The following is a 23,670-nucleotide window of genomic DNA, read 5'->3' as shown; positions in this document are numbered from 1 at the left end:
CCAGTAGCTACAACTACAGGCACACATTCCCACACCCTGGCTAAACTTATTTTTTGTAGAGATGGGATCTCGCTATGTTGCCTAAGCTGGTCTTGAACTCCCGGCCTCAAGTGATCCTCCCATCTCAGCCTCCCAGGTTGCTGGGATGATGGTTGTGAGCCATTCTACAGGCTTTCCTTTGGCATTTTGACCTGAGATCTTGCAGTGGTAAAAATAACAATGGCTTTTAATTAAGTATACTTTTTTCTTTCTAGATTAATAAAACTCAGGGATGTTAAATAATTTTCCAAAGGTGATTTAAGTAGATATTGACAGAGCCTCTTTCTAAAAAGCTAGAAAATCAAACATTTCCCAGGACTTCTAGGGAAAAGGGGGGACTTGAGAAGTTAGTCGCATTTATTCCCATATTTACTTCACAGACCAGCTCTTGGATATTGGCTTCAAAAATTATAAAAATAATAAAAATATATTTTATTTGGAAAAATTTTAAACCACCTAGAAGTGATTGGAGTGAAAACAAAAATCTGGAGGAAGTAAATATATGTCTACAGCAGTGCTGTGCATTAGAACTCCCTGCGATGTGGGAAATGTTTTATATTTCAGTATAGTAGCCACTAGCTAGTTTAAATTTAAACGTAGCCTTCGTAGGGACATGGATGCAGCTGGAAACCATCATTCTCAGCAAACTATTTCAAGAACAGAAAACCAAATACCGCATGTTCTCACTCATAGGTGGGAATTGAACAATAAGATCACTTGGACACAGGAAGGGGAGCATCACACACCAGGTCCTATTGTGGGGAGGGGAGCGGGGAGGGATGGCATTGGGAGATATACCTAATGTAAATGACGAGTTAACGGGTGCAGCACACCAACATGGCACATGTATACATATGTAACAAACCTGCATGTTGTGCACATGTACCCTAGAACTTAAGGTATATAAAAAAAAAATTTAAATGTAGCTAATAGCCACATGTGCCTTGCGGGTATCATACTGTGGGCAGGGCAGCTCTAGAGAATAAACCCACCCCTACGTGAGAGTGAGGCCGTCTCCTTAACCTAGCCCTAGGGCTTCCTTTGAGTTCAACCTTGGTTTTGTGGGTACAGGCTGGATATATATATTTTTTATTTAATTGTATTTTTTGAGACAGGGTCTCACTCTGTCACCCAGGCTGGAGTGCAGTGGTGCGCTCATGGCTCACTGCGGCCTTGACCTCCCAGCTTCAAGCAATCCTCTCACTTCAACCTCCTGAGTAGCTGGGACTACAGGCACACATATGCCACCATGCCTGGCTAATTTTTAAAATTTTTTGTAGAGACGAGGTCTCACTGTATTGCCCAGGCTGGTCTCAAACTCCCGGGCTCAAACAATCTTCCTGCCTTAGTCTCCTAAAGTGCTGGGATTACAGGTATGAGCTACCACGCCAGGCCAAGGCTAGAGATTTAAATAACTCAAGTTCAACTTAATAACACAAATAATTCAAGTTAATGAACACCTATTATGTGAGAAGTACTATCCAAGGTCCTATGTGAGGAGGAAGGTGAAAACGACTTGCAACTACCCTTAAAAAGCTCAGGGAACCAAGTTAAGGAATAAATAAGCCCAGAAGTGATTCATTATGCTGGGACCGAAAGGGAAGCTCCATAGGCTGGAGCTTCTGAGGAGGCACTTGAATTCCATTAGCCCAGCTTTCTGGAGGATGACAAACAACAAATACTGGCTGTGGGGTAAGAGAGGGTGGTAATACATTAAATAGAACACAGGGGGCAGTACAGTTTTAGTTTAAATCCTGGTTTTGCCATCTACTATTTATTTACTTTTTTTGAGATACAGTCTCGCTCTGTCGCTCAGGCTGGAGTGCTGTGGCACGGTCTCTGCTCCCCGCTGCCTCCTGGGTTCAAGTGATTCTCTTGCCTCAAGCCTCCACCACTGTGCCTGGCTAATTTTTGTATTTTTAATAGAGACAGGGTTTCACCATGTTGGCCAGGCTGGTCTTGAACTTCTGACCTCAGGTGATCTACCTGCCTTAGTCTCCCAAATACTATTATCTTGGTGACCTTAGGAAATTTACTTAATCTCTCTCAGTCTCAGCTTTCTCATCAGTAAAAAGTGGTCAATAACAATACCTAGGTCAGAAGATTAAATGAGCAGATTAACTTTCTGGCTCATAGTAAGCATTGAAAAAATGTAAGCATCCATTGTTATTGTTGTTATTAGTATATCAGCTACCATACCTAAAAAATAATGCCAAGGTCAAACCAGAACCAGATCTCTTGAATGGGCTAAACGACAGAGCAGAGTGGCCACAGACACAACAGACCACTGTGTGGAGCTGGAATGCTATGGAGATGGAATGTGACTGGCTGGAATGTGCGCTGGGAGGTGGAGAGATCAGTGCTGTCTTCCTTCTAAAGACATTCAGATACTTGAGTGCTCCGTATCTACTAAGCAGCAAGTTGAGTCTGACATTTTTAAGATGCTTATGGTCATAAATTAATTTAGGCCTATAGGCATATTGGAATTACAAGAAGAAGAAATGGAAAACAGAAGTCAGGGCCAGGGGTTCGATTTCTCAGTATCATCATGCCGCAGGCTGAGCTGCTGATGTGGGAAAGGTGGGTAGCTTGAAGAGGATGGGCTGGTACACTGATGCTGTCTGCAAGGCTCCATTATACACGGGGCCTCTAAGGGCAGCTAGGCTGTTTCCCCTCCCAAATCCAGAGGGCCCCACTCACCATCACAGTCAAAGAGCGCAAACACCACATCACACACGTGGTCTGAGAGCTCCACTTTAGCCACTGTCCTGGCCACCTGCTGCATGGTCACTGAAAAAAGAAAGACGTGCATTAGCACAGCAGAGGGACTTTCATTTTGCTTTCTCTGATTCAAGGGATAAAATAACTCAGTCATAATAGAAGTTTTCAACTGCATTTAAGTCACATGTCAGAAAATGGTAAGTTAGGCTGGCCACAGTGGCTCACGCCTGTAATTCCAGCACTTTGGGAGGCCGAGGAGGGTGGATCGCCTGAGGCCAGGAGCTCAAGACCAGCCTGGCCAAGATGGTGAAACCCTGTCTCTACTAAAAATACAAACAATTAGCCGGGCATGGTAGCAGGCGCCTGTAGTCCCAGCTACTTGGGAGCCTGAGGCAGAGAATTGCTTGAACCCGAGAGGTGGAGGCTGCAGTGAGCCGAGATCATGCCACTGCTCTCCAGCTTGGGAGAGCGAGACTCCGTTTCAAAAAAAAAAAAAAAAAAAGAAAATGATAATTGAGTTTTTATTCATAACCTCCATAACCTCCCTCCTTTTCACCTCAGGTTCTGTTCTTTTCTACTGCTGCTACACTTTAGGAGGTATATATAGTTAATTAAGAATGCCTAGGCTGGCCAGGCGCAGTGGCTCACACCTGTAATCCCAGCACTTTGGGAGGCTGAGGCAGGTGGATCACCTGAGATCAGAGTTCGAGACCAGTCTGGCCAACATGGTGAAACCCCGTCTCTACCAAAGATACAAAAAATTAGCTGGGCATGGTGGTGGGCGCCTGTAATTCCAACTACTCAGGAGGCCGAGGCAGGAGAATCACGTGAACATAGGAGGCAGAGGTTGCAGTGGTTCACCCTTATAATCCCAGCACTTTGGGAGGCCAGGGGGAGCAGATTGCTTGAGCTCACGAGTTCGAGACGAGCATGAGCAACATGGCGAAACCCTGTCTCTACCAAAAATGCAAAAAATTAGCGCAGCATGGTGGCGCACACCAGCTACTTGGGAGGCTGAGGTGAGAGGATAGCTTGAGCCCAAGAGGCAGAGGTTTCAGTGACCTGAGATGGCACCACTGTACTCCAGCCTGTGCAACAGAGTGAGACACTGTCTCAAAAAATAAAAAGTGCCTGATATTCAATTTATAGACAGAAAATAGATTAGAGATTATCATGGGCTGAGGGGAGTGGGGAGTTAGTGCTTTATGTATACAGAATTTCTGTCTGGGGTGATGGAAACATTTTGAAAATAGTGATGATGGTTGTACAACATTGTGAATGTAATTAATGTAATTCCACTGACTTGTATATTTAAAAATGGTTATAATGGCACATTTTATGCCATATATATTTTTATATATTTTATATATATATTTATAGAAATATATAAATGGGGGTGAGAACAAGGAGGCTTGTCTGTGGTGTGGGTACACTAAGGCTTCACGCCTTGGTGGCTGATTGACAGCTAAGTGCCTGCACAGTGAGTCCTCCTTGCCCAGCTCTGTCCCTCTTCCCTACTGGTTTTGCACCAGACTTCTTCCAACTGAGTCCATTGGGATATGCACTGGCCCTTGTCTTAATAGTTCAGGATGCATATCTTTCTTTTTGTTTTGAGACAGAGTCTTACTCTGTCCACCAGACTAGAGTGCAGTGGCGTGATCTCAGCTCACTGCAACTGCTGCCTTCCAGGTTCAAGCGATTCTCCTGCTTCAGCCTCCTGAGTAGCTGGGACTACTGGTGCCCGCCACCATGCCTGGCTAATTTTTATATTTTTAGTAGAGACGGAGTTTCACCATATTGGCCAGGGTGGTCTCAAACTCCTGACCTCAGGTGATCTGCCCACCTCGGCCTCTCAAAGTGCTGGGATTACAGGCGTGAGCCACTGCACCCAGCGTGCCTGGCCAATAGTTCAGGATGCCTATCTTTCTTTAAAAAATATATATATTTTTAGACCTCAGCAAAAAATCACTTTTCTCTTGCCATTTTCTCTTTCCCTGACATTTACTGTCAAACACTAGCAATTATGTTAGAATTGGGTTCTCATGAAAGACAAGACAGGAAGGACCAGGCAATTTCCACCGCCTTCTCTCTCATTTATCCTCAAACCTGGTCTAGCTACACCTATAAATCATGTTATTGCATCTGGACACATTCTTAAGTGAGGTAAAATGAGGGAAAGAAAAGGATTAATTTCCATTTATGCTGGTAATGAAGAGCTCTCTATAATCATCACATTAGATTCATCCAGAAGCCAAGTGAACTTAAACTAGAACCAGAGTGCCTTGTTTATTGCATTCCTATGATTTCAGTTCCTGTTATCAGCCCATCTTGTCATTTTTATTCACATTTGATCTTTCACTTTGCCTCTATAACCTCCACATATTCACCTGATATGGTTTAGATTTGTGTCCCCACCCAAATCTCAGGTCAAATTGTAATTCCCAGGCCAGGCGTGGTGGCTCACACCTGTAATCCCAGCACTTTGGGAGGCCGAGGCAGGTGGATCACCTGAGGTCAGGAGTTTGAGACCAGCCTGGCCAACATGGTGAAACCCTGCCTCTACTAAAATAAATACAAAAATTAGCTGTGCATGGTGGTGCGCCCCTATAGTCTGAGCTACTCAGGAGGCTGAGGCAGGAGAATTGCTTGAACCTGGGAGGCAGAGGTTGCAGTGAGCCAAGATTGTGCCACTGCTCTCCAGCCTCGGTTACAGAGCAAGACTCTGTCTCATAAAAACAAAACAAAAACAAAAACAAAACAAAAAAACCCCCAAAAAACCAAAAACAAATGGTAATCCCCAGTGTTGGAGGAGGGGCCTGGTGGGAGGTGACTGGATCATTGGGGCAGATTTCCTCCTTGCTGTTCTCATGATAGTGAGCGAGTTCTCATGAGATCTCGTTGTTTAAGTGTGTGGCACCTCCCACCTGTCTCTCTTCCTCCTGCTCTGGCCATGTGAGACGTGCCTCCTTCCTCTTCACCTTCCACCAGGATTGTAAGTTTCCTGAGGCCTCCTCAGCCATGCTTCCTGTACAGCCTGTGGAACTGTGAGCCAATGAAGCCTCTTTTCTTTATAAATTATCTAGTCTCAGGTAGTTCTTTATAGCAATGCAAGAATTAATTAATATATCACCACAGTGCCCCCAACATCAGCAGATGCAAATACCAGAGCAATGCAGAGGAGCAAGGTGACGCGCTAGAAAACAACGTTTGGAGTAACGGGACCTGGGCTCCAGTTCTGGCTCCACCACCAATGTGCTGTGTGACCTGGATGGAGTCACTTGATCTCTTTAGATTTAATTTTCTCATGTTCAAGTGGAGGGATGCACCAGACAACTGCTGAGGCAGCTTACTAGCACAAAGAAGAGTTTATTGGTGTCATCTAGAATCTGAGGGTGGCGATGGGGTGGAAATATACCATCTTTTCTCCAAGGATCTGAGTTAGGGTGAAGAAGAAACTAACATTCCTTGGTACTAAAAGACTGAAGTATAAGATACTGTGGTGGACATTCATGAGATGTGTGTTGGGAAATCTGTAAGACTGTAGAGCTCTAGAGTTTAGAAATTTAGCCTCACAAATCTAGATACTTGATTTGGCTCAGGAAGAACTTATTCCTGCTAACTACACTGTCCACAGAAGGAACAGAAATCAGGCCAATTTGCAATGAGAATAGTAACTGTTAAGAGAACTACAATGATGACAGCTGGTCATTATACTTCTCAGTAGGAAAGCTACTAAGGAAACTCCATTCACCTCAGAAGATTAACCTCAAAAGATTACTCAGTGAAAACAGAATGAGATCAGAAGGAACTGGAAGCGATCAAACTGTGATTGCCTACAGCTCTCCTCTTCGCCACCACAGAAATGTGTCCTGAGAAGGGGATCAGAACCTGTTCTGTATTAGATACACATGAACACTTTCTGTTAACCATTCTTTTTTCTGCATTTCATATCAACCTTAAGCTTCTAACTTCCTTTTCTCTTTCCCAGTTCTTCCATTCTCTCAGGGCACAGCCTTCTGCAATTGTCTTGATATTTCAAGTACTCATCTTCTCCCCATGAAGATGGTGCCCTTTCCTGTAAATAAACCATTAATTAAATAATACTCAAGGATGTCAGTGAGAGCTCTTGACAATTTCTAGTGAGAGGCTCATTAAACTGGTATTAAGTGGCTGTATAACAGGGACTTCTGGAGTCCTCCAGCAAGCATGCCTCATTACAGATGCCATCTCTTCACAGAAAGTTATAGATTATGTTCCATCTCACGTGGAGAGGGCTCTGGTGTCCTTCCTACGATAGGAAGAACAACTAGGGCTGCTAAATTATTGTAGCCCAAACCACTGGGATGTTAGCCAGCAAACAGCCTAGCTGGGGTCCCCTTTCATGGTACAAGATCCTCATTATAGGCCCCTGGGGTATGAATCAGAGTCGTGAAGGAAGCCAACATTTAACTAGCTGGTGAGCTGTCAAACTAGGAGCACCTGGGATGAGTGGGATGACAGCAGATGACAAGCCAAGTGCTTGACAGCTGGTCCTGAGAGTTGGTTCATTCATATTTGCTTCCAATATATCTGAATCCAAAGCCATAAACCACAGCAAGCAGAACAAGTTTTCCTCCCAGGTCTTGACTTTTCTATGCAGACCAGTTATTGGTACTGGAATTCTGGCCTCCCTATTTGATGACGCTAACTGAGTGATGGTTGGGATTCCAGTTCCCGATCTGAAAGATGGCTACAGGGAGCATGAAGGCACCCCAGTGAAGGCCTAGCTTTCTAAATACCATGTATTTTTGTACAAATCTGGCTCAGCTGCCTGAACAATGGGTTTAAGCGTGATTGGGTGATTCCTATTAGATTGGGATGGAAGAGAATTTGTAGAAGTGGGCTCAACTGGTACTCAAAAATCTGGCACCATCTGGCTTTTTGCAAAGTCCAGGCAGAATCTGAGTTGTGTCAGGTCCCCAATTTACTCTCTGGCATGATTCATGACTAGCCATTTCAACAGTAGAAAGAATCCCTGAGTTTATGTGACATAATATCAGAAACTACATACATAAATCTATTCACCACAATAGTTAAACAGAAGAGCTCTGGAGTGATGTGAGCCCAAATGTCCACATGGAACCAGAGAATCTTAGAACTGGAAGATACCTCAGAGGAAATGTGAAGTGAAATAATTTGCCCAGGGTCACAATGCTAGATGGTAACAGAGCTGGGTCTCGAATTTTGGCTGATGCTCTTTCCCTATACACACTGGGTCTACATGATCCCTTCCATATATGGACAATATCAATTCCTCCATGAATCTGTCACCCTAAGGAGAAAGGGTTTAGATTAAAGAAAAGTCACATGAGAAGTACTCAAGTCCTTTTGGTGAGGGATGAATAATTGAGTAACTGGGAGTTGTGAGGCGCCAGCATTAATTATAGGTTGGCCGTGGATCTGACTACCCCCTACAGTGGAAGACACTGAGTATTCCCTAGGAACTCATACTGACAATTTTATGGACAACTTAAAAAGTGTATTCAACAGCAATCCAATGAAAAGCACATGTAACAAACGTGGCCCTGGGAGTTTTTCTCCACAGCCGCCTCTGATGCACAGATACAGCTTCAGGCAGCATGACCCAGTTAGGAGCTACCTGCCTCTTCCTAATGCAAAGGTATTTGGAAAGGTGGTGAGACAAGTTGGGCTGACAGTCTCTAAGCTGTGTGGCCATGTACTATTCCTGCCTTACCAGACTGCAGTGGAGAAAAAAAAAACTGGCTGGTGATGGCCAAGGTTAAGTGAGGGGAGATGGTTCTGCTTCAGCCCTGGAAATGCTGACAGAGGTGTCTTGTTTTCTTTTTTTTTTTTGAGACGGAGTCTCTCTTGGTTGCCCAGGCTGCAGTGCAGTGGCTCAATCTTGGCTCACTGCAAGCTCCGCCTCCCGGGTTCACGCCATTCTCTTGCCTCAGCCTCCCGAGTAGCTGGGACTACAGGCGCCCGCCACCTCGCCTGGCTAGTTTTTTGTATTTTTTAGTAGAGACAGGGTTTCACCATGTCAGCCAGGGTGGTCTCAATCTCCTGACCTCGTGATCCGCCTGTCTCGGCCTCCCAAAGTGCTGGGATTACAGGCTTGAGCCACCGCACCCGGCCGTCTTGTTTTCTTAAGTCCATCCCTAGATGGCTTTGGGTGGAACAAGGGGGAGGATATTTCCTTGAAGAGCATGTGTCCTGTCCTTTGTATCTTCTTCCATGATCTTTTGTTAATGCAAACACACATTTTAACCTAGTTCTGGGGTGAGGGGAGGGGAAAGGACAACATTTAGGAGAACTAACAATTTAAGGAGCCAAGAGCAATGCAGTCTACGAGCAACGGAAATTATAACCATTCCTTGTTCTGCACGGTGTTCTTAGGCCCTATGCCCTTTGACCCCCCGTGTACTCAGGCTGCCTGACTGTCGTGATGCTGCTAGTCCTAGCTCCTAACTTCCAGGACACACCACAGAGAAGATCTGTTTTCTGAGCCTCAGAGCATCCTCCCAGATGATGGCTTCAATGGGCTTACATGCTTAATTTGGTACAAACTGACTTGGCAGTAACATTTATTGCCATTGTCTAGTATTGTGTCTGGGCTTATTAAAAATCCCCATCATATCTTGTCCACAAAGGGCTAGCATTTCTGCAAGCACCATTAGGTAGTCAATGATTTCAGCTGACACACCCATGGGACAATCACAGTTTAGTGGAGAAGACTGTGTATATATCCACCTATGCACACACATACACACACACACATTAAGATGAAGAAACACGTAGAAGAGATATCAGATATATTAATACACACATATGGGATATAATGGAATAGTGTGTATTTGGTAGGAGTTACATTTTGGATCTGAATTCTTTTTTTTTTTTTTTTTTTTTTTTGAGACGGAGTCTCGCTCTGTCACCCAGGCTGGAGTGCAGTGGTGCAATCTCAGCTCATTGCAACCTTGCCTCCCGGGTTTAAGTGATTCTCCTGCCTCAGTCTCCCTAGTAGCTGGGATTACAGGGGCCCGCCACCACGCCTGACTAATTTTTTGTTTTTTTCAGTAGAGAGAGGGTTTCGTCATGTTGGCCAGGCTGGTCTCAAACTCCTGACCTCAGGTGATCTGCCCACCTCAACCTCCCAAAGTGCTGGGATTACAGGCGTGAGCCACCATGCCCGGCCTGTATCTGAATTCTAAAGGAGAAAAGAGACCAACTGCATATGTATGGTAGTGGGTGATGTGGGGTGGGAGTTTCTGTTTGAACACAGTATTAAAAGCAGGAAGGAGTGCTAAGGCCTCATTAGAGAGTTAGAACAGAAGGTGCAGGGGGCAAGTACATTAGAAGAAATCTTACAGAGGACTAGTGAAGTCTCCTTGCAAGAAAGCCTTTAAAACAGGCCCAGCGCGGTGGCTCATGCCTGTAATCCCAGCACTTTGGGAGGCCAAGGCAGGCAGATGACTTGAGCGCAGGAGTTCGAGACCAGACTGGCCAACATGGCGAAACCACATCTCTACTAAAAATACAAAATTAGCCAGGCGTGGTGGCACACGCCTGTCATCCCAGCTACTCAGGAGGCTGAGGCAAGAGATTCACTTGAGCCCAGGAGGCAGAGGTTGCAGTGAGCTGAGATGGCGCCACTGCACTCCAGCCTGGGCAACAGAGCAAGACTCTGTCCAATATTAACTTGCTTTTCCCTTTCACACTGTTTAAATATTCATTCTCTTAGCTTTATTTTAAAAAGTTGTTTTTACTTAGGACAGGTGCGGTGGCTCACGCTTATAATCCTAGTGGTTTGGGAGGCCAAGAATTTGAGACCAGCCTGGGCAATAGAGAAAGACCCCATCGCTATGAAAAATTTTAAAAAACATTAGTTGGGCATGGTGGTGTGCTCCCGCAGTCCTAGCTACTTGGGCAACTGAGGTGGGAGGATTACCTGAGCCCAGGAGTTCAAGTCTGCAGTGAGTCGTGACTGCACCACTGCACTCCAACCTAGGCAACAGATCAAGACTCTGTCTCAAAAAACAAACAAACAAAATATATTTTTGATTAGCTAATATATTAATCTGCTTCAAAATCTGAATGGTACAAAAGGGGTGAAGTCTCTCCCCCAGCCTTATACCCCAGTCACCCAGTCGTTCAGAGACAATCAATATCACCAGTTTCTCCAGAAATATTCTGTCCACATAAAATCAAACATTTACTCTTCGCTTCTTCCCTTTTCCCACAAAATGGTGGTGTACTAAATATTGTTTTGCTTTACTCTAACAACATATCTTAGAAATAATTCCAGGTGGACATGAGCAGCTTCCTTCAACAGCTGCATAGTATTCCACTGACAGGATGGATCATAATTTACTTATTTATTTAACCAGTTCCTTATTTACTCTTATCTCAGTCTTGAGAAGAAGGTACCTTTTCCCCTTCTCTTTAAAAAATTATTTCCTTGGTGCTCTATGGGGGTCAGCTACAACAGAGTCTGAGTCTCTGATGGTTAAACTGAGAGCAACTGATATATTTAAATTCAGTTTGTTGAAATTAAAGACTAAATAGTCACCTTTACCAGTGTCTTGTTTGTTTGTTTTTTTGAGACAGGGTCTTGGTTCTGTTGCTCAGGCTAGAGTGCTGTGGCAAGATCATGGCTCACTGCAACTTCTGCCTCCTGGGCTCCTGATCCTCCCGCCTCAGCCTCCCTGGTAACTGGGACTACAAGTCTGGATTATACCACACCTGGCTAGTTTTTGCATTTTTAAAAAATTTTATTTTAAATTTTTTTTTGTTTTAATTAAGACAGGGTCTTGGTCTGTTGCTCAGGCTGGAGTGCAGTAGTGAGGGCACGGCTCACTGCAGCCTCAACATCCTGGGCTCAAATGATTCTCCCTCCTCAGCCTCCAAAGTAGCTAGGACTACAGGCTCGCACCACCATGCCTGGCTAATTTTTGTATTTTTTGTAGAGATGGGGTTTCACCATGTTGCCCAGGCTGGTCTTGAACGCCTGGGCTCAAGCGAACCACCCACCTTGGCCTCCCAAAGTGCTGGGATTACAGGCTATGAGCCAATGGGCCCGGCCACAATGTCTTATTAAACCTTCCCAGGGCTTCTCAAGGTAGTAAACCTCTTAAGGTAGTAAACCCCCAAAGAAGCAATGCTTATAATAAATATTCCTCTCTATACTTTCCCAATATTGATGTAATTCTAGTAACCATTCTTTTTCTGATCTTTTTCTCAGTGGGATGTAATGTTGGCTGATTTTGTCTTTCCTTATCTATTTATGTGGATGCTTTAACAGTTTATCCTACCCCCATCTCGTCTCTTTGTGATGGTAATCATGAATCCCCAAAGCAGCTCTCCTCCTCCTTAGGGCACTTACCTAATTTTACTAAATCACAATATATTCAAAGTGATCATAAGCCAGAATCAATCTTTAGAATTTCTAAGTGACTTTAAATTTGGGAAAATAAACCAGGTCTCTGCAGAGAAAATGCCTCATAAAGCAAACATTTATTTCAGAATTTGAGCTTCCTTGCCTACATCATGAATAATTTTACTTTAAAAATTGATGACTCTGTCTTAAATGAATGGAATCCTGGCCAACACTCCTCTTCACATATAAATGTTTTTATCAAATGTAATGATGAAGTGCAAGAGCTTGCCTCCCACAAATTTTAGAAGAATTTATAAAATAGGAGCTTTTTTCCTGTTGGAATCTCTTCCTTCCATGTCTTTGTGACACTCCTGCCTTCCTGCCATGTCTTGGCTGTCTGGGGGATGCTCTCCCCTACATTCTTGCTGTGAATTTGCCCAACTTTCTGCCATCACATAAAAGCATTGAGTCCTTGATGTAATTCTCTAGGTCCTTCTAGCAGCAGTAGGTGCTAGGGTACTAATGAGAACCCTGGTGTGGAAGTTGCTGAACCTGAACTTCTGGTCTGTGATTTCAGCAAGTCATTTCCCTTCATGAATGTTAAAAACAATAAAGTAGGCTGGGCACGTCTGTAATCCCAACACTTTGGGAGGCCGAGCTGGGCAGATCACCTGAAGTCAGGAGTTCAAGACCAGCCTGGCCAACATGGTAAAACCCTGTCTCTACTAAAAATATAAAAACTAGCTGGGCATGATAGCACGTGCCTGTAATCCCAGCTACCTGGGAGGCTGAGACAGAAGAATCGCTAGAACCCAGGAGGCGGAGGTTGTAGTGAGCTGAGATTACACCACACACTCTAGCCTGGGCGACAGAGCAAGACTCTGTCTCAAAAAAACCAACCAACCAAACAAAAAACCAAAAAATAAAGTAAGGGTTTAAACAAAATGATTTCTAAGTTATCTTCCAGCCCTAAAATTTAAATCAGTTAAAATGTCCCTATCTTCAGAAGCTCTCGAATAAGAACACCAAAGGTGTAGGTTTCTAAAATGATGGCTGGTGTGCTGAGCAGAATTCTGAGGTGCCCCCTGCCCAGTATTCCCACCTTCTGGTCCACATATCCTGTGTAATCCCCTCTCCTCAAGTGGGCAGAACCTGTGACTACGATAATCCTGTGATGAGGTTACTGTATATGAGAAAGGTGAAGGGCTAGTCAGTCCTAGGACTACGTTATGTAAGAATCCATCTTAGCAGACTAAGGCGAGAGATTCCGTTGCTGGTTCTGAAGAAGTGAGCTGCCATGCTGTGAGGGGACTGGTGGCAAGGAGCTGTAGTCATCTGCTGAGAGCAATGACTGGCCAATAGCCAGCAAGGAAAAGGAATCCTTAGTCCTACAACTGAAAGGACTTGAATTCTGCCAACAGCAGGAAAGAACTTTGAAGAGGACCCTGAACTCCAGATGAAAATGAAGCCCCCACCGACAACACTGTGATTTCATCCTTGTTAAGATCCTGAGCAGAGAACCCAGCTATGCTGTGTTCACACTCTGAATCACATAAACTGGCCAGTGAGGAAGGCATTTATGATTTGGAATGTCTTTTTTTTTTTGGTGGGGGACGGAGTCTCGCTCTGTCGCCCAGGCTGGAGTACAGTCGCGTGATCTTCGCTCACTACAACCTCTGCCTCCGGGTTCAAGCAATTCTCCCACCTCAGCTTTCTGAGTAGCTGGGATTACAGGTGCCTGCCACCACACCAGGCTAATTTTTGTATATTTAGCAGAGACAGGGTTTCCCCATGTTGGCCAGGCTGGTCTTGAACTCCTGACTTCAGGTGATCTACCTGCTTTAGCCTCCTAAAGTGCTGGGATTACAGGTGTGAGCCACTGTGCCCGGACAAAGCAATGTCTTTTTGAAGTTCCTCAACTGCTACTATAGAGCTGCACTCATCCCTCATCCCCCGCTACCTTTTTTTTTTGGATACAGCTTCTCATTCTGTCACTCAGGCTGGAGTGCAGTGGCATGATCATAGCTCACTGTAGCCTCAACCTCAGGGACTCAAGTGATCCTCGTGCCTCAGCCTCTTGAGTAGTTGGGACTAGAGGTGTGTGACACGATGCCTGACTAATTTTAAAGTATTTTTTGTGGAGACAGAGTCCCAACCTGGTCTGGAACTCCTCAGCCTCCCAAAGTGCTGGGATTACAGGGTTGTGCCACTGCCCCCAGCCTGCACTCATTCATTTTTTTTCTTCCCTGAGATAGAGTCTTGCTCTGTTGCCCAGGCTGGAGTGCAGTGGCGCAGTCTTGGCTCACTGCAACCTCTGCCTCCTGGGTTCAAGCAATTCTCCTGTTTCAGCCTCCCAAGTAGCTGGGATTACAGGTGGGTGCCACCATGACTGGCTAATTTTTGTATTTTTTTTTAGTAGAGACAGAGTTTCACCATGTTGACCAGGCTGTTCTCAAACTCCTGACCTCCTGATCCACCTGCTTTGGCCTCCCAAAGTGCTGGGATTACAGGGTTGTGCCACTGTGCCCAGCCTGCACTCATTTTTTGATACAGTGCATTTTACAGAACCATCATTCTGTTTTACCTACTATACCAAACTCCATAAATTAGATCTTACAGGGAAACTAGCCAAGGTCTAATTAAGTTTTACATTTCCTAACAAGGAAATAAGTTAAAACTGCCACACTTCTTTTGGGAATTCAAGTCTTGCACTTACTTCAAATGTACCTGACAATTATAAGTCAGTTCACTTTCACAAAGATTTCACATAGACAAGTTGGGTTAACAGTCTCTGTGAGGCCATAGATTTGAATATAATTTTAGGCTATGACATGTCACTTGAAACATTACTTCATTCAGTAAAAAGCTGGTTTAGTTATAATCATACAATTTCAAATCTGCATGAACCCTTAGAGATACTTAGAACTCCAACCTGAGGGTCAGAGAAGTGACCTGCTCAAGGAGTCAAAGGAAATTAATGACATGGGAAGGTGCTACAGTCCTAACACTCTTCCCCTCACTCTATGCTCTTACTAGAGTATTTCGTCATCCTTTGCAGGACCTGGAAAGGTACAGAATTAATTCATTTACATAACATAAATGAACATCTGTTTATATGAAGAATTGTTCTAGGCTCTGAATAGGACACAAAGATGTAGAAAACATGGTTCAAGTCTTTGGGACTTTACAGTCTAATGAATCTCACTTCAATGCTGAAGATACCAGACATATCAACAGGGGTTAGATATTCCTAGGAACAGAGAACTCACTTAATAAAGGCTTCTGAAGGCAGAGATACCAATAATTTTTGGATGAATGATGAAACTTAGGAGAAGCTAGAAGCTTCAATCCTCATTAATAAGTATAAACAACTTAGAACTTCTAAGCTAATAAAAATGTCAAAAGTGACTTAAAAAAGCAGTAGATTGAACTTTCTCAGAGAACAAAGAGTAAGCCTTATCTAGTGCTTTTTTTTTTTTTTTTTTTTTTTGAGACAGAGTCTCGCTCTGTCGCCCAGGCTGGAGTGCAGTGCCCGGATCTCAGCTCACTGCAAGCTCCGCCTCCTGGGTTTACGCCATTCTCCTGCCTCAGCCTCCCGAGTAGCTGGGACTACAGGCGCCCGCCACCATGCCCAGCTAGTTTTTTGTATTTTTTAGTAGAGACGGGGTTTCACCGTGTTAGCCAGGATGGTCTCGATCTCCGGACTTCGTGATCCGCCTGTCTCGGCCTCCCAAAGTGCTAGGATTACAGGCTTGAGTTACTGTGCCCGGCTGGTGCTTTTTTTTTTTTTTAAGGGTGATTTAAAACAACAACAAAAAACCTTTTTATGATGTTGCCATGTTGGTATAGGTTGTTTCCAGCCCCCTAATAAGATAAACAGGCAGAAGCAAGCCAGCACCTATGGGCTGAAAACCAGAACAGGCAGTTTGGTATAATTTTAATGTCAACCTAGTATATTAATATAGTATTATCTTTTTATTTTCATGATAACCCTGAAACAAGTATTCTACTATCAGCATTCTACAGATCTGGAAACCAAGGCTTTGAGAACTTAAGGAATTTGTTCAAGGTCACAAAACTAGTGAATAGCAGGGACTCAAACTCAGGTTTGAACTTAAAACCAAAATGTATGTTCAGCACAATTTCTTGCATATAGTTAACTCTCAATAAATGCTAGATGTTAGAAGAGTGTCTAAAAGTGCAACAGAGCACTGGTATACCAATTGAGTGGAGGTGGTGAGGAACACCTTGGTCATTAGAAGGTGTATCTATATCCCGTATTTTGATGTTGAGAAAAGCGCAGCTTAGCATACATGCCTTTTTCTGGTCTGTGGTATCCCTTAAAGGGAAATCAACTTTCCCGCTACATGACTTTATTTAAGTGACTTTAGGCTTTTGTGTATTGGTTTCCTCAGTGAAAAGTAATATGGTTCCAAAGGTAAAGATCATGAATGTGTCTACTAAGGCGTTCCTATGACAACTGTAGGGGGAAAAAAAGGTCACATTTCATATTCAAGAGAAGGGCACTATCTCCAAAACATCATAGTTTATCAAAAGGACTTTATTCTCACCCTAAGAATGGTCAACTCTTAGCCAAAGCAACTGGGAAAAAATAGCCCAGAGTCTTGTCTTCCGAGTGCTACTGTGAAGCATGGTTTGAAATGGTAAAGCCACAGTGCCCCCTGGATTGTGCTTCAGCAAAGATTTTCAGACTCTTAACAGAATTGTGGAGTATCCTGAGAGGCAACATGATGGTGTGGAAAGAACACAGACGTGGAATTAGAGAGAACTGAGGTTGAATCCTGGCTCTTCCACCTCTTAGCTGCGTAACCATGATCAAGTGGCTTCATTTGATATTTTCCTCATCCATAAAATGAAGATGAATGAGGATAATTCAGGTTTTAAAAATTAAAAGCGATAACAGGCATAAAGCACTAAGCGTTGTGCCTGGCACAGAGAAACTGCTATGAAATGAGAGTTGCTATTAGTGCTCCAGATGTGTGATGGCCTCACAGTCCTCGATAGGACAGCACTACCGGACTGTTAAAGTTCAGGAGAGGGTAGCAGCTTGGCTGTCAAAGACAGCTGTTCAGAATATAAGAATTTGTCGTGTGCTAGAAATTGCTGACTCCATCAGTAATTTCTGACTTCCCCAACAATCCAGTCAGAGCCTAAATGACAAAATACTTGAGGTTCCCTTACTCATTCCAATTATTAGACTCAAAGAATTTGAAAGCCACAAAGGTTCTCAGAGGTCATCTCTGCCATCCTTGTCCCTCCAGAGACAAAAGAAACTGAGACCACTTGATGATGTGACTAAAACTTCAGAAAAAATACTTGGGGTTGCAGAAAGCTCCTGTGGGAGTTATGCCATAGATTTTTTAATTTATTCTCTTGACTCATCAGATAATAAGGTAAACTGCACATATAGAATAACTACAAAGAATCAAGGCCAACTATGCCATAAATTATGATTTTCAGTCTAAGCAGAATTGTGCAGGGGCATGAATAGTAAAGACCAGGGACTGTATTTGTGTGATTATTTTCTGATTTTATAGTTCAAAGTACACTGAGGACATAAATGAACCCACAGGTTTACTGCATCCGTACTATCCTGAGGTGCTTTACAGTGGAGCTTTATTGTACCTAGAAACCTTTTATTCTCCTGGCAGAAATTGGAATATTCTGAGTTATACAGGCCGAAGCTCACTCTAGAGCTCCAGCTCAAATAATTTCTTTTTTTTTTTTTTTTTTTTGAGACGGAGTCTCGCTCTGTCGCCCGGGCTGGAGTGCAGTGGCCGGATCTCAGCTCACTGCAAGCTCCCCCTCCCAGGTTTATGCCATTCTCCTGCCTCAGCCTCCCAAGTAGCTGGGACTACAGGCGCACGCCACCTCACCCGGCTAGTTTTTTTGTATTTTTTAGTAGAGACGGGGTTTCACCGTGTTAGCCAGGATGGTCTCGATCTCCTGACCTCGTGATCCGCCTGTCTCAGCCTCCCAAAGTGCTGGGATTACAGGCTTGAGCCACCGCGCCCGGCTCAGCTCAAATAATTTCTAACGTTTTCATCATAGGAAGCCATTGGGAAAGAAGTCATGTTCAATTCTCCATTACCTTCTTCAGCAGACCACTTAAATCAATCAGCCAGCTGCTGAGAGGTCATAGATCTAATTTTATGCCCAGTGTGTGTACGAATGAGCTATAGAACCATTTCTTCTTAAGTGCTAAACAAAGAGATGCCTGATAGTGGAGACATGCAGTATTTCATGGAGAAAGGTTCTTTCTTCAAATGGTCAGAACTCATTGAAAACACTTCATTATTTTCTGATTGTTGTTATTCTCACATGGGTCATGCAGAACTAAAGAAACAGCCTCAATTAAATTTGATTTTTTTTTTCAAATGGTAGGAAGGGCAAACAAAAATAAAAAAAAAAAGAAAAAAGATAAAAAAGAAATATGATATTTTTTACTCTGGAGGAACTGGACTACATTCTAATATGGTAAATCTGCAGTGGCCACCTGCCTGGATCTTTCAAATTATTCCAAGGAACATTAACTCTGTAAGTTATTAAAAGATAGTCTGGGGTAAATCAAATTTGGGAACTATATCCCTCTTCTGGAGATTAATAATGCACATTCACATATTAAAAAGTTGGCAGGAGGAGTGCTGCAGGAAGAAATTCTATATAACTCTGGCATTTTCCAAACTTATTTCAACCATGGAATACCTTTTTTTTTTTTTTTTAAATCCACAGAACCATCATCATATTGCAGTATACAGTGTTCTTCACAGTGCTGTTTGGGAAATTCTGTGCTAAATTATGCCTAAAGACTGGTTTGTAACCTCTAAAATAGCCAAGGAAGAGACAGTGCCATGGCCTAGAAGGTTCCAATTTCTGAAGGTGTCTAACCTTTTGGGAAAAAAATAAAGACAGCTGAGACTCACAGCAGAAGCCCGACAAAAAGTACTGCTGTCTCTACTCTGGCCTCACTCTTTCCCAACCACTGGTATGAATTAGGGCCCCCACTTTTAAGCTCCTAGATCCTCTTACTCTAATCAGCACTTATCATACCCAACTGGAACTGCTTCTACACTTACCTTTCTCCCCTATTAGACTCTGAGCTTCTTGAGGGTGGAACCCTGTGCCCAGCACAGTACCTATTGCTTTTGGCTGAATAAATACTTGAGCCACACTAAATTTTGTTTAAATTATCAACTTCATAACAGAAGCAGCTGACATTGACTAATCGTTCACCACATGACAGCCACAAACGTAAGTGTTTTATGTAGATTTAATCTCATAACCCTATGAGGTGGGTCCAGTTGGTCCTTCATATGTGTAGGTTCCATACCCATGGATTCAACCAACTGCAGATCAAAAATATTTAAGAAAATGTTGGGTGCAGTGGCCACGCCTGTAATCCCAGCACTTTGGGAGGCCAAGGCGGGTGGATCACCTGAGGCCAGGAGTTCAAGACCAGCCTGGCCAACATGGCGAAACCCTGTCTCTACTAAAAATACAAAAATTAGTTGGGCATGGTGGTGGGCACCTGCAATCTCAGCTACTCGGGAGGCTGAGGCAGGAGGATCGCTTGAATCTGGGAGGCGGAGGTCGCAGTGAGTCGAGATCACGCCACTGTACTCCAGCCCAGCCTGGTCAACAGAGCGAAACTCCATCTCAAAAAAAAAAAAAAGAATAAAATAAAATTTAAGAAAAGAAAACCAGTAGAAAGTAACAATGCAGCAATAAACTATTACAAATTAAAAAATACAGCATAACAACTATTTACATAGCATTTACATAGTATTGGGTATTATACGTAATCTTGAGATAATTTAAAGTACAGTTGACCCTGGAACAACACAGGCTTGAACTGCATAGGTCCACTTACAAGCAGATTTTTTTTTCAATAAATTACATTGGAAAACTTTTTGGAGACTTATGACAATTTGGAAAACCTCATAGATGGACCACACAACATAGAAGTACCAAAAAAAAAAAAAAAAATTAGGAAAAAGGTATGTAGTGAATACATAAAAAATATATAGATGCTAGTTTATGTGTTAATTGACTATATGGTATCAGTAATGCTTTTGGTCAACAGTGGGCTATTAGTAGTTAAGTTTTTGGGGAGTCCAAAGTTATCCTAGGATTTTCAACTGTGTGGGGTGAAAACAGCTAATCCTGTGCTGTTCAAGGGTCACCCGCATCTAGTGCTCATCCGGCAGCACGTATACTCAAACCGGAATGATCTGGAGAAGATTAGAGTGGCCCTTGTGCAAGGATGACACATAAATTCGTGAAGTGTTCCATATTTTGATGATGATTTAAAAATAAAGAAATGAAGTATATGGAAAGATATGTGTAGGTTATATACAAAAATACTATGCCACCATTTCATATATGGGACTTCAGCACCCAAAGATTTTGTAACTGTGTGTGTGTGTGTTGGGGGGTGGGCGGTCCTGGAGCCAAACCCCTGAGGATACCAAGGGACAACTATTTTTATCTATATTTAAAAAAACATAGAGGGCCTGGCACGGTGGCTCACGCCTGTAATCTCAGCACTTTGGGAAGCTGAGGTGGGTGATCATTTGAGGTCAGGAGTTCAAGACCAGCCTGGCCAACATAGTGAAACCCCATCTCTATTAAAAATACAAAAATTAGCCAGGTGTGGTGGCATGTGCCTGTAATCCCAGCTACTCAGGAGGCTGAGGCAGGAGAATCTCTTGACCCTGGAAAGTGGAGGTTGCGGTGAGCCAAGATCGTACCACTGCACTCCAGTCTGGGTGACAGAGTGAGACCCTGTCTCAAAAAAATAAAAAAATATATAAAAATAAAATAAACACAGAAATTAAGTTCAGAAACTGCTCAAAGCTACCCGGCTAGTAAATGATGGAGACATTCAAATCCAGGCAGTCTGACTTCAGAGCCTCTGCTCTTAACCACTATCCTCTTTTCTAAGATTCATCTCAGCAGTAAAATTCCTTGGTTCTGTGGAGCAAGGAGGAGAGGCCTGTAATTCATGTAGAACTCAAACCAATGGAAAAAATCACTAGTCCAGGTCAGGAGAAAGGAGGTTTAAAAGCAAAGGCCTGGGCAGAGCCCAAGGAGAGCCTGTAAGAGACAGGGACATCTGGGAGCATGGAAGGCTTGGAAAGGCTAGCTGAGCGCATGCTAGTCTTCTGTGTGCACCTCAACACATGAACAGTTAAAATTACAACACGGAAGAAGGTTAAGCATATGTCAAGTCCAAGGATGGGGGTTACAGAACATGAGGAGTTTGTTCCCTGGGTTGCTGGGAAGGGTAGAAGGGTAGAGGTTTATGCCTTGTTCAGATATATCAGTATGTTCATTCACTCATTCATTTGTTGATCATATAATTGAGTTCCTCCTCTATCCCAGGTGTTGTTCTAGGCACATGGAATACATCCATGAGCAAGACAAATAAGCGTTCTAGTAAGGTGCAACAGATAATAAGCAAACACATAAACCTGAGACAATATCAGGGAGTGATAAATGCCATATAAAAAAAAGATAATATGATACAGGATGATGGAACTACTTTAGAATGAAAAGGTCTCCCCGAGGAAATGATTTATATCAGACCTGAGTTACAAGGAGCTAAATAAATACATGGAGATCCCAGGCAAGAGCACTTGAGGTAGAAAGAACCACTACAAAGGCCTTAACTAACTCCAATAGCTAAGGCCTTAAGTGAGTTTAGTGTAGTTGGAATGTAAAAAGATCAATGTGGAGTGGAGTGAACTGGGAAGAAAATGATATTTTATGAACTCAGAGAGTATACAAGGCCCATGGCATAGGCAGCCCTGTGTAAGCCACAGCCAGTAAAGAGGCGAGGGCTGTGGTAGGAGAGAGGGAGGAAAGGATGCGGATGCAAGGTATGTTTTGGAGGTAAAGTCAAGGATTTATTGAAGAAATAAATGTGTGAGTGAGAGTAAGGAATCAAGGAAAGTACCTATTTTTTTGTTGTTTGTTTTGAGATGGAGTCTTGCTCCGTCACCAGGCTGGAGTGCAGCAGCACGATCTCGGCTCACTGCAATCTCTGACTCCCTGGTTCAAACGACTCTCCCGCCTCAGCCTCCCGAGTAGCTGGGACTACAGGCACCTGCCACCACGTCCAGATAATTTTTGTATTTTTAGTAGAGACAGGGTTTCACCATGTTGGCCAGGATGGTCTCGATCTCCTGACTTCAAGATCTGCCCACCTTGGCCTCCCAAAGTGTTGGGATTACAGGTGTGAGCCAAAGTGCCCAGTCGATAGTGCCTATTTTTTTTGAGCTCCTGAATATTTGAAGAATAATTCAATTAATAAACATCTATTGGCTGGGCACGGTGGCTCACACCTGTAATCCCAGCACTTTGGGAGGTCGAGGCAGGTGGATCACCTGAGGTCAGGAGTTTGAGACCAGCCTGGCTAACATGATGAAACCCCATCTCTACTAAGAATACAAAAATCAGCCGGGTGTGGTGGCAGGCACCTGTAATCCCAGCTACTCAGTAGGCTGATGTGGGAGAATCGCTTAAACCCAGGAAGTGGAGATTGCAGTGAGCTGAGATCACGCCCCTGCACTCCAGCCTGGGTGACACAACGAGACTCCGTCTCAAAAAAAAAAAAATCCCAAAAAACATTCACTGAGGACGTCTCATCTATATACCAAATGTTGTAGTCAGTAGTCTCTGTCCCATATGACTAGCCATATTTGTGGAAATTCAAGCCCATGCCCATTATGTGCAGTTAGGAACTGATTACAATAGTGAAATGCAGAAGGTTTTAGGTTAACTCCTTTTTTTTTTTTAAATTGTAAAAGTTGTAGACAGACATATGACTCAAAAAAAAAAAAAAAAAAAGCTGTAGGCAATATAGTTGTTTATAATTTATACTGAGTAGTCAGGTAAGGCCTCTCTGAGGAAGTAACACTTGAATCTTCCCCTTGAAAGATCAACTGACGTTACTCAGGTAAAGATGATAGTTAGGTTTCTTTCTTTTTTATTTTTATTTTTTGAGACGGAGTCTCACTCTGTCGCCCAGGCTGGAGTGCAGTGGCACAATCTCGGCTCACTGCAAGCTCCGCCTCCCGGGTTCACGCCATTCTCCTGCCTCAGCCTCCCAAGTAGCTGGGACTACAAGCACCTGCCACCACACCCGGCTAATTTTTTGTATTTTTAGTAGACATGGGGTTTCACCGAATTAGCCAGGATGGTCTTGAACTCCTGATCTTGTGATTCGCCCGCCTCAGCCTCCCAAGGTGCTGGGATTACAGCCATGAGCCACCACCCCCGGCCAGATAGTTAGGTTTCTAAAAGAAAGAAAATTAGGCTGTTAAACAGATAGATACATTTTCTTTTTCTTTTCTACATTTATTGTTTATTTTAAAAAACAGAGATGGGGTCTCACTGTTGACCACGCTGGTCTTGAGCTCCTGGTCTCAGGGGATCCTCCTGCCTTGGCCTCCCAAAGTGCTAGGATTATAGTGGTTGGTATTGTCACAGTTAAATTCACATTTTTTGTTTGC

At 43.5% G+C, this 23,670-nt stretch overlaps 1 protein-coding gene and 1 non-coding gene across 3 annotated transcripts in view; one reads left to right on the top strand and one right to left on the bottom strand.

The window, feature by feature from the left end:
• Positions 1–23,670, bottom strand: part of MICU1 (mitochondrial calcium uptake 1) — a 262,263-nt gene that overhangs the window by 6,803 nt on the left and 231,790 nt on the right. For both annotated transcript variants that reach the window (XM_007963109.3, XM_038009080.2), the window contains one exon: positions 2,740–2,829. In XM_007963109.3, the coding sequence (XP_007961300.1) occupies positions 2,740–2,829 (90 nt within the window). The remainder of the gene's footprint in view (positions 1–2,739; positions 2,830–23,670) is intronic.
• On the top strand, positions 20,347–20,452 carry LOC119628158 (U6 spliceosomal RNA). Its single transcript, XR_005244470.1, has one exon. It is a non-coding gene; the product is annotated as a U6 spliceosomal RNA (small nuclear RNA).

This window comes from Chlorocebus sabaeus, chromosome 9, assembly GCF_047675955.1.
Source record: "Chlorocebus sabaeus isolate Y175 chromosome 9, mChlSab1.0.hap1, whole genome shotgun sequence".
Lineage (NCBI taxonomy): Eukaryota > Metazoa > Chordata > Mammalia > Primates > Cercopithecidae > Chlorocebus > Chlorocebus sabaeus.
The sequence above is the reverse complement of the archived record's forward strand: the minus strand, read 5'-3'. Positions and strand labels throughout refer to the sequence as shown.